We start from the raw sequence: 11,792 nt of genomic DNA on the forward strand, positions 1-11,792 counted from the left end.
ACCTTCACCCTCATGTAGGAAGTGCTTGAGACAGAAGCTTTCTTAAGCTTTGTTCCACCTCCAAACTCATTAACCAGCCTTAAGTATAAATGGCTAAGAGTTTTTAACCTTTATTATGTAATTGATGTATTCTAATGACAAACGCCAGCAGCATCTTTGGACCATGGAATGACAGCTGGACGTCTTACCTGGAAAGGAAAGCAGGCCAACGGTTAATCACTTCTAGTCACCGCTTTACTAAAATACCACCCACTGTCACAATTACTCTAGATATAAATGAATAAAAAAAAAACCCACACACAATGCTGCTGTAACGATAAAACAAGAAAAAAAAAAAAAAAAAACCATGTGACATGAAAGTCAAAGGCCTTCCAAAAAACAAACAAACAAAAAACAGTCCAGCCAACGTCCCGTTATCTGGAAATACCAAAATTATTATTCGTGCTCATACAGTATGTGTACCTGGGAACGTCCCGGAGCCCCCTGCTTTTGGGTAATGCAGTTTAGTAGGGGGGGGGGCTAGCCCCGGACAGCTTAAATCGGCATGGGAGTGGGACACTGTGGGCGTGGCCAACGCCTAAACAACGCTCCCACTTCACCCAGAGACATAGTACAGTGACCCAGAGAAGCAGCGCTCCACCCAGCGCACGTGTCCATTTATCATTTACCACACGGTTCTCACGGATCCTAGACAGGCTGTGGTAACGTGTAGTCATACTTATGGTTAGAACGGGCTCAACACACCATGTCCAACTAAACCTTGTGTTTGAGGTTTTATTTATAATCAAGTCTTGTTAAAATCAAATAGCTACAAAAAAAGAACACTGAAGGGATTTTACTTACAAGGAGAAAGTGAAGCCCCGCGTACTGGCCGTAGCAGACACTCATACAGAGATCGCGATTAGCATGTAACACATTAAATGAACATTTACAGGGAATAAAAGAAAACATGGCATGTTGCAGAACATAGTATAGTTTGGGATGCCAATGTGGGTACTAGGTTCTCACAAGTAACAGATTAGAAGAATATCCTTTACCGAAGGAGGCAGGAATTATATCACCTGGGATATTTGTAAAATGACACTCGGGTACTTGGACAGATTGAGAAACCGTGGCTTATAAAGCAGATTACAATTTACTGTGGAATAGTTTTGTATCATTTACAAGAAGAACAAAGCAGACACCCGATGTATAAAGCTAGAGAACTGTATAAAAGAACACAGAACAGCGATAGATCAAATTTCACAGGATGAGCTCTCGAAAGAGCAATAGGGATGTGCAAGGGCCGAGTGAAAGTAGAAAGAAGAGTGAGAGACATGAAACAGATGGACAACAGACAGCAGGAGAAAAAAGGTAAGAATGGAACAGGCCACATATTACTTTAAAGAGGCACGATAGAGAAACAAAAGCGTTGGTCGGGGCAGGGAAACGTAGAAGCTATTAGGAACTGGGCCGTCTTTACCACAGTGCCAAATTGCGGTTGCCCAGGGCTCACATATCCTCAGGGGCCGATTCACAGCAGCCCCCTTTACCCACTTATAAGCCTTTCAATGAGCCGGTGACCCCTGTGTTAAAGGACGTGAGTAGAGGCCCAGGGAAAGATGGCCAATACCAAAGAGAATAGACTCCTGCCTGCCATAAAGCGCGTCTAAAGAAGTGTCGTACAGACGCAGGTAAGCATTCACCGGGAGCCACCTGGGTAACAAACGAGACCAAATGCATGCGTCTTGAAATGTTTTTTTATTTCTTCAATATAAAAATACTTATTTACAACAAATAAATATATTTAACTCAAATAAATTACAGTCACAAAAGTGTAAAGGAATGACAGAGGCAGAAAGAGGACTCCTACATACAGTGGAAGATTTCATCGTGCAGTGCCCATGGCAGTTTGGTTATAAACAGGAGAGGGTACAGAACTCGGCTCTCTCAACATTCACATCAAGACCTCGGACATTTGGCAGCCACGATAATCCATACAACCCTTTTCGTTTAGCAAAAAAAAGTCACTCATTCAATCTTGGAAATGTGGATAAACTTGGGAAAAAAAGTTAGTGGATAACAACTTTTAGTGAAGTGGTGTCAGATACGGAAGTGTTAAAATTTAAACGGTCACAGAATAAAAAAAAATAAAATAAAAAAAAAAAATTAGCCTTCCAGAAGGATTGTCCCAGCTTCTGGATTAATCCAGAAATAATATTAAAAATATTAAAATAAGACTTGCTTCGCATCTTGAGAAATAAAAAACAAAAAAAGGACACACATTTACATGAACTCAGCAACCAGGCTGGGCTGCATCAACATCACGTGAAAGAGGCATTCGAAAACGCGAAAGGCTGTCTCGCGTTCTAAACAATAGAAGCCGGGGCTTTGAAAAGGTTCAGAAGGCGTAGTCGCCTCCCCAAAAATCCCTGCTTTAGTAAAAGATCAGGTGTTGGAGCTTCTTGGCCACAATCAATATATTAATTGGAGGTACTGAGTCGCTGGGAGTGTTAAGTCCTGGCTCAGGCTGTCCTAGGTTAGAACGTTTGTTTTTGCTTCTTAAGGACAAACCCCTGCCCTCTGAAGCATTCAGATCAGGAAAGAGCAGCAAGGTCCACGTCACAGGTTACTCAGCTATTGCCTCTGATTAGTATTTGTAAACAGATCCCGAAGCACAAAAGCCCCACGACATAGTCTTCCGTGTTTTATTGCTCAACGACCTTTTAGGCTCCAGACAGCGGCCTAAGCAAGAAAGAGGAGGTTCATGGTGGTCCAATCACTTCGGCCAGGAATCGGAACGCTTCAAACTTTCAATTTAACGTTAGGAATACTGAACTTTAGAGACAAACTTTCTGAAAGCGTGAGCAAGTTTTTGTGGCAACAGAAGTCAGTAAAAGTTGGTAGCTGGGGAGGGGAGTAGGAAATTTTGGCTGTATCCCTCCACAACACCTCCAAGTCCCTGAGGTAGTAAAACAAAAAAAATTAAAGAATTACACATATATGAAGCCAGTGCAAATGGTGCAGGAGGCAAAATGGGGCGTCAGACAGAGGATTCTTCAGGATTGGAGTCCGGTAACGCCTGTCTCTGCTTCAGTTTCCATCGCAGCTCCTCATTAAGTTCACCCAGCGGGGGGTGCTCTTCTCCTACACCCCCACCCAATGTCAGACGAATATAGCCATTGCTATTGGAGCCCCTAACTCCTGCCAAGAGCATGTGGTTAGGAGAATGAAGAGGTGGAGAAGGCAGGGGCTGGCCAGGGATCCCATTTCCAGAAGGAGACGATGAACTGGTGCTGTTTTGACACAATGCATGGCCCGGTACAATTTTAAGGGACCCATCAGAATAGTAAAAAGATGAGGGATCCCATAACTTCTCATCCGAGTCAGCACTGGGCAGACACTTTGGGATCTTAGGTTGCGAAGGCAGCTGGATGGGATAGACCAAGGTATTCTCCATTGATTTTGAGCCTTTATCCAGCTCATCTTGTAACTTTCTACGTAAATAAACAACAGCCAGAAAGAGAGCCAAGCAAACCGCCCCAAGTGCTATTACCATCATCCACACCAGGCCCAGACCATCCATGGGGGCACGAGACTCCAGGGTAAGAGAAGGGGCAGCCACAACGGATATCTGGTAGCTCTCCACAGCAAAGCGAGCACCTTGTTCCTCGGAGTAGCAGAAGTATGAGCCGGAGTGCTGGGCTCCCACCCCTAAGATCACCAGCGCCTGTAGCGTGAGGTCGTACAGTACAGAGTCATTCTCCTCCTGGAAAAGCTCTTGTCCGTTGAAGGTCCAAATGGGCTGTGCCAGATTGGAAGTCAGCTGGCAAGGGAGAACCACATTGGTGCCAATGGCCACTGTGATGTTTCTCATGGAGGGTTTCACTGCAGGAGAGAAGAGATGCTGGTTAGGACAGAACAAGAATGGCGCAGTTATGGTTCATTAATAAAAATACATTTTGCAGCACTGACAAACACACCCAAATAGTATTATTGTCTTACCAGATTTTGTGTATTGAACCTCACACATGGAAATGTCAGAGTTCTGAACATCTTGAAGAAGCAGAGATCTGTTGGCAAACAGCATGCTTTAATTACAAGGTCATATTTACTACAAATACAACTCATTATTCAGATTGGTGATATATAAAGGAGCACCCCTTGTCAATGTTAATGTCATCTGCCAGCTCCCTGAATAAGCCAGAATCTTACCGGTAGCGCTCATCGGCCCTCACACAGCGGCTGCTGTTAATACTCCACGCACAGAAAGGGTCTCGGGCGAGTATGCAGTCGGCACAGGACCGATATTTACTGCAGTCTGCAAATGGAAGCTGGACTAGACCGGCCAGGGATCCAACAAATAAGAGAGACTGCAAGGCAAGCAACCAAAAGAATATTATCACCTAGGTGTCAAAATTAGGATCAATATTGAAGCAATAAGAAGAAACTACTGGAAAGACTGTGAGAAGGACTCAAATACAAAAAAAAGGCAGGGACTGACCTTGTGAGGGGAAAGGACTAAGCTGTGCACAGGAAAGGACTTGTCAAATACTTGAAGCTCTTCAATTACGTGGACAGAGGAACCCAACCCGACAGCTTTATTAACCCAGCCGTTTCCTGTAGGACAAAGATAAGAAGACACTCATTGAAACACATGATATGCAGACAAAACACAGACGCACGCTGTCATTTCAATACAGCCAACACCCAAGGGCAAATCAAATCTGGAGACCCTTCATCCACTCCGATGCGGACATGACACGGTCTGCTGAATGAACGACTCTCTCAAGCAGGATCTCATAACTTTGGTCCTCAAGTAAACCCAGCATTGCATGTCTTTAGAATCTGACTGATGAGCCCAGCCGGATCAGGGTCTATCCGTGCATTTTAATAGACCACCTCATGTGAGAACCAAAATCACATGCGCTTCTTGGGTGGCTTGAGAAAAGACACTGGGAAACTCTGCTCTAACAAACATCACAGGCCATGTAAAAGGCAAGCTTAATCTAACGCTCAGCACACTTTGTACGCTAAAGAGTTTACTTACAGTTAAGCTACACAAACCTGTGTCCTACGTGTTATCTTGTAAATGTTGCAATCAAACTAAAAAGTATATATACACATACACATATATATATATATACATACATATATATACACACATACATTTACATATATATATACACACACACACACATATTCCCATTAGATTTTTGGGAAAATGCAGTGCATTAATAGTAAAGAGTGGTATTTTAACCTGACTGACAAGATTCATTGACAGGAAGCAGATGAATGATCAAGCAACCACTACTTTTTTATAATTTCTTTTTTTTTTTTATTACTATTACTACTATTTATTATTATTATTATTATATATAAAATAGATATGCCTGACCTGTTCCAATGAAGAAGACTTCGTATAATTCCCCATCCAGCGCTTCTGTTCTGTGCACAGCTAATGTAGTGAAGTTGATTCCTTTCCGAATGAGCAGAGGCCTGCCGAGCGTTGGCTTGACAATCTCATCCATTAGCGGGTGCTTCTTGGCAAAATTAAGTGTGTTATCAGGAAGCTCCAGGGAGCTGGTCATCCCATGCCGTCTGTGAAAATCCGTGATACACTGGATAGAGCAAGGACAATTCAATCAACATTTATTAAAATTCATTTGAATGAATTTACCCTCCAAAATATACCATTAAACCTGCTCCTCAAACTGATACACGGCAACCAAACTACGTTAGGAGGGATTGCTTTATACCTCAACACAAACTGCCTTCTATATGGCAGGGGAGAGAGAGAGGATTGGTTTTCTACAAAGAACCATGGAATTATGCATCTCATAATATTTGGAAAACACATATTAGAGATTTATATTATAGATGGACATATATATCCTACTGACGTATGTTTTAAGTTAGTAACATATTTGGGTTTATTGAGAGCAGACATTTTCCTTGTGTGTTTGGTATCCATCACAGAGCTACTTACCGCTCCAGGCCTGGGACTGGGCACAGAGTCGGAATATCTCCCCCACTTCTGGGCCTGCTCTCTGTACTCCTTGTAAGGTCCGTCAAACACCCGCTGAACATCCTGGATTGAGTACTGACAAACTGCCGAGACGGCAATATCGCCCCTGAAAGATTCAGGATTGATGACAAGATCAATACGGGCCATAGCACCAAAAACCAGCCAGCTAGCCACCAATACCCTATGGATCTTTACATGGGTGCATTATATACTACTTGTGGTCATTCTTCTTGACACCAAGTATCACAGCCCTCCTTTTGCCTCGTAGCTTTGCCAATATCTACTCACCAGCGAGCCTGGAAAGCAGCATAGAACTGGGTAGATTGCCAATGGTCACCAGGAAGCGTGAACACAGACTGCAAAAGGTTAAAGTTCAGCTGCACGTCTGGAATAGAGCACAGCAGTCGCGCCTTCAAGAAACTTGTCCACTTTCTCTGCAGGGTACGCGCTCCACCAACATCCCCCTAGATGGAAAAATAACGACGATCGTAAACCCGAGTACAAGTACATTAAGTAATAGAAAGCCTGGCTGCATCCATACATTAGCAGGACTAGTTTGCACTCTTGTGACCTCTACCGAGTCTCCTGATCACTAGGGTGTGACATCATGTATAATGTGTCTATATATCAAATCTGTTTTATGCCGTCATCAGGCGTGACTTTTACCTTAACTGCCATTTGGTTGACAAAGGAACAGTTTGGATTTTATTTGCTATAAGCCAAACTTGGCAGCATGTTTCCGCTGAAGCCCAACTAGTAGTATGGACAGGACAAGTTAGCTCTATCTAGCTGTAATCCCCACCCATACCCCTCATTTACCCCCAGAAAAACTTCTGTCGATGTCCAAGGAGAAACTGTCCAATTTGTTTATGGAGGCATGGCTTTCAAAAAAAAATACTATAATGTAAGAATCAAGACGAAGTCTCCTGCTGGAGACCTTGGGGGATGTATTGGGCGACCAATTATTGTGCGTCCCTCTACTAGTGCACTACTCCGCCATCCCGATACCCACCTTGCAGACGCGTGCCACGCGAGACACCACTTGCTCGCTGGAGCAGTCATTTTCCAAAGCACGCTCGGTAAAGAAGAAATAGATTTTGTCATCGTCGCCAAAATCGCTGTCCACACTCTCTGGGATGTGAGCAGAGCCCACAAAGTTTGGTTCTGTTGGGAAAACAATGAAATGCGTCAGCCGAAAGAGGAAGCAACGCTTAATAAGTCTCGCAAAATGAGGCCGGCTATGAGTTCCTCTCTTGAACAGCTTTACAGTGTGCTACGATATGACATCATATGATGACGCTCTGCATGGCGAAGCCTCGTAACAGAATTGCAAAAAAACATGCAAATTAAAATAGTAGAATCTTCCAGTTTATTAAAGTCCGTTAATAAGTGAAAATTGCAGAACATTAGTTTGTGATTACGAAGAGAACATTCAGAGGGCAAAACTCACCATTTAACCAAGATGCCAGATACTCTGTCTTCATAACGTGCTGGCCCACATTGCGTAGAATCACCGGTTCTGTCCCCAGGAAGTTATTCAGGGTGGCTGAGTAAAGAGCCCCATCTGCAGAACATGTGAAGGGTGAGCAGCCGCACTCAGGAATGCCCTGTATGTGGCCCTTTGAACAGGGGCCACCCCAGCCTACTCCACCAGCATAACTTTAAAACATTATCCCCACACTAAATAGCGTATATCCAAAGCCCTGGTCCGCCCCACCATAGGGCAAGACCTCATTGTATCCATCACTTATCTCACACCCAACCTAAACAGAGTTCAAGGGGAAGTCAGAGCTTTTACTATAAACTGGATTCATTCGATAGTGTTTGGTCGGGAATGTTCTGGAGATATTTAACAAACAATTTCATACATGGCGAGATCTGTGTCAGAGAGGAGGTACCAACATTATCTGAAGTTCTCGCTCTTCTCCTCCCCCATTATTATGAAGAAAGTTACGATAAGTTTAACCACGATATACACATCAGATGGGCTGCTATTAAATATATGTTATGGAGGTGTATTCAGTAAACGGAACCATAAAATGCAGTCGGGGAAAGTAAAAGATCTGCTTAAAATGAGGCAGGTACATACCTACAATTATCCCAGTGTGGCCTTTATTTGGGTCGTAGGGACACTTCCCCCTCCCGTCTTCCAAATTAACAGAATCCAAAGTGAATCCCGCTAGCTCCTGCGTAATAAAAATAAAACGATGAGTCAGGCAGAGATTAATGGCCACAACACAAAACCAACTTTATAAATACGAAGAAACCGCATCCTACATCACTGCGCCACGCGGAACACAGACGGCTACGGAGGTTTCGTTCCAGAAGCCTGATGGAGAGAAGAGACTACTCACGATATATGCGCACTTGGGCTGGAAAGCATAGGTGCCGCAGGTGATCAGATGCGTCTGATTATATTCTTGCAGGAACCGGATGTAGTTAAAACATTCAGTCTGGAACAGAGAGCGATCGTCTGGGTTACAACACATCACGCTACATTAACCCGGCACAGAAGACCGAGGCTACAAGTCATCTCGTAAAAAAAACTGTCTCATAAAAAGTGTTCTAGCTTTACACGTCATGGCAGTTTACGGGGATTTTTGTCACGCTCACACAATTAGGGTTGTCACTTAAAATGATCATTAAAATAGTCCACAGAATACTTTATATTTAAATGCCGGACAGCCGGCTCCCGTCCACTAGCTGGAACACTTTGGGATAGCGCACCGTCACCATCAAGTCACCATTAATGTTTATCAGACCATTCCTTGCGTTATAGAAAGGTTTAACAAAAAACACACACATTAAGGATGTGTTCAGCTGCAATTATAACAATAAAACATACATTGACATTTATTAGAAAAGGTAAGGAAAGATTTAAAAGGCAGATCTCATTAATGAGAAATGTTGCAGCGAGCTAATAGCTGGCACAGATTTATTTATATATATATAAAAAAAATATATTTTATTTATTTTTTTAACGCACCCAGCTGAACCTTACCTGATTGTTTTTCCCTTTTTGGGCGCATTCTGCTTTCTTGTCCCCTGGAGCTTCCCAAATAATCTAAAAACAAACAAAGAGGCGGCGTTAATTATTCTGTTGGAGAAAGAAAAAAAGGGCTTATCTCGGGAGATGTAGGAGACAAACTAACAACACTGTATTTACCAGAAAATAATGCGAGCTGGTTTTATTTCATTCCAATACTTTAGCATATAAAAAGAAGAAGGGAGTGCCGCCGCGTGTCAATAGGCTTCTCCTTGGAAGTTAGAATGCTGAGGGATTATTTACATGTAAATAACACTCCGGAGTGTAAGGGCTCTCACTGCGGCAATATCAGCATATGAATATATACTCTGCACATAAAAAGGCCTTTCAACAAATCTCCAACTCCCATTATGCTCGGCTAAAAAGACCTATTGCTGGAAATAAAAGATGCACGCCACAGTTTGGTACAGACATACGTAGAATAAGACGCATCATTTTTAGTTTTATACACACTAGAGAACGTGATTGCGCATGTACTTAACCGGCATACGTCTGTACCAGGCTGCAGCTGGAACACGGTGTGTATTTCCAGTGCTTGCAGGCTTTTAATTGATGATAATGGAAGGTATGTCAATGCAAGCAGCCTTTTGGTAAGCAAAACATTTGTTACAGGGTCTCTCCAAATATTTATACACACGGTTTTACACCATGCATGCACACAGCGCCGCTGAACACAAGACTTCTATAGGGTGTATGTCCCATTGTACAGCGCTGCGGAATATGAGGACGCTACATAAAATACATAATAAAAGTATAGTCCCCATGGCAACTGATGAACCATTCCTGCATACACAACACGTCTCGCACTAGACTGCTCACCGGAGGCCTCAGTTCCTTGCCGATGTTATTGAGGTCCAGGCTGAATATGACTTCTCGCGCCCCCACGTAGAGCGCCCCCCGACTCTCATCCAGTGTCAGTGTCATGAAGTGAGAGATGCCGCTGTGCCAGGCCTGGCGCACTTCCGACACTCCTACAGGGCAGGTGCGGGTAAAAAGAAACATTAGACGCGGCCATGCAACTAAAAACCCCAGCAGATACCCCCCCATGGAATCAATGTACACAAGCTGCATTATCCTCTGTACAGACTACTCCCAGCCAGGTATCCCTCGGGTCCAGCGACACGTCAGAGGCAGCGATATCACGAGGGGATCGGGAGATATAATTACAGAATGACATCACCCCCTATTGGAAAGTGAAGTGCGCAGAAAACAGGTGACATCAGCCTCAGGCCACCAGAGATCTTAGTTTCTAAGCAGGATGCTTAAAAAATACATAAGGCTGGGCTGTGCTATGAAGGAAAATTACCCTCGTCTTTAGAATTAGTCACCGAGGTTTAAGGTAACGCATGCAGTTCTTACAAAGAGACCTCTTCGTTGTATAAAAAGAGAGATTTGTTCTGTTCTTTTGTAATAAAGCTTCCTAAACGGAGGTTGCCAGGAGCCAAGATTGTTGGCTCAGCAGGACAGGGACTGCTCAGAGAAGAAGGAAACGCAGGCACTTGTCTACTTCCCTGATCACGCCGGTGTGCTTACTGTTATCCTTTATACACCAACCATGGCCAGCACCCTCTGAACCCCCGAGTCCTTGGGGTCCGTCTAATCTTACACCATATCTTGTAACAAGACAGGCCTTTCCGGTTAAAAAACCCAACACACCCTTACTTAGCCTCTGAGAGTAGGAGTCGATCTCCCATATTGATTTTCAACGCTTTTGCTTTGATCAGGAAAGCTAATGCTGACACTACTCTCCTCAGGATGGACACCGGAGGTTTATTTAAGTGGATTTTGGAAATTTCTTTACTTCAGTCAGCGTACGCAGCATTTTCACTTACCAGAATAGCGCACTGTTTTCCGCGGCACAGCACTCCATCCCCGGACGGTGCTCAACAGCAGTGCCACAACACAGATGTACCACTGAACCATGGCTATGGTGCCCAGCGTGTATGCGCGGCACACAGGAGCCTGTAACCAGAAAACAAAGTGTTAAACGGAAGCTGAGAAACAGGAGTCACTGGTTATTAGCAGTTAATTTTTTTTTAATGAAGACAGCAGATAAGATTAACCTCCCAGTAGATGCTACAAATTCCCTTATTAATTCATCCACCTTTACAAAATATCTTATCTAAAGGAAAATAAAACACAGCCAATAAGGGCATGTCAGAAAAGGAATCTATAGATAAGGATACATAATGCTTTACATTGATTTCTTACCCACTGTTACACGACTATAACAGACACACACAGTGACACTATCCATACACACACATAGACAGACACTATTCATTCACACACACACTGACACTATACATATAGATACACATTCACCAAAGTCAATGTACCTAATCCAGCATAAACATGGCTCTTGGCCTAGCCCCAGCACACACTTACAGCTCCAACAAGAGGCCGCTCAGATTTTAAGCTTAACGTAAGAGAACGCCACTTGGCTAAATAATAGGTTTTATGACATAGATGGAGCCTCTTCTAGTTTCAAATGAGATTATATACACAAACACATAGTGAAGGCGGATGTTGGTGCAGACAGATTACCATTTAGTTAATAACAGCATTTAAATCCCAGGGAAGAGAAATCCATTGGAGTGTTATTGGTTTAGTAAGCGATTAATGTGTTAGTGGAGATGGAATCCACTCAGGAGGAAAATAATAAATATTATTTATGATAAAAAGGCATCGGTCCCAAGTAGACGGCTAAGGTAGCAATATATCAACAACATATCAGCG

General features: G+C 43.3%; 1 protein-coding gene across 1 annotated transcript; it reads right to left on the reverse strand.

Moving 5' to 3' along the window:
* Positions 1-1,725: 1,725 nt before the first annotated feature.
* SEMA4C (semaphorin 4C) lies at positions 1,726-11,011 on the reverse strand. The gene is made up of 14 exons (XM_053464642.1): positions 10,886-11,011; positions 9,873-10,024; positions 9,009-9,071; positions 8,362-8,460; positions 8,097-8,193; positions 7,458-7,571; positions 7,020-7,171; positions 6,296-6,471; positions 5,969-6,113; positions 5,378-5,600; positions 4,484-4,599; positions 4,195-4,352; positions 3,985-4,052; positions 1,726-3,867 (listed from the first exon to the last, which is right to left on the reverse strand). Exons 1-14 carry the CDS (start codon positions 10,974-10,976, stop codon positions 3,023-3,025), a joined length of 2,499 nt encoding a protein of 832 aa, XP_053320617.1. The 5' UTR covers positions 10,977-11,011; the 3' UTR covers positions 1,726-3,022.
* Positions 11,012-11,792: the final 781 nt, after the last annotated feature.

This window comes from Spea bombifrons, chromosome 4, assembly GCF_027358695.1.
Source record: "Spea bombifrons isolate aSpeBom1 chromosome 4, aSpeBom1.2.pri, whole genome shotgun sequence".
In the NCBI taxonomy this organism is placed as follows: Eukaryota; Metazoa; Chordata; class Amphibia; order Anura; family Pelobatidae; genus Spea; species Spea bombifrons.

Coding starts and splice junctions, on each gene's coding strand:
- SEMA4C (XM_053464642.1), bottom strand. CDS start 10,976: ATGGTTCAGTGGTACATCTGTGTTGTGGCACTGCTGTTGAGCACCGTC. Junction 9,072..9,872: donor GCAAGGAACTGAGGCCTCCG/GTGAGCAGTCTA, acceptor GTTTGTTTTTAG/ATTATTTGGGAAGCTCCAGG. Junction 7,172..7,457: donor TCTGGCATCTTGGTTAAATG/GTGAGTTTTGCC, acceptor TTTTCCCAACAG/AACCAAACTTTGTGGGCTCT.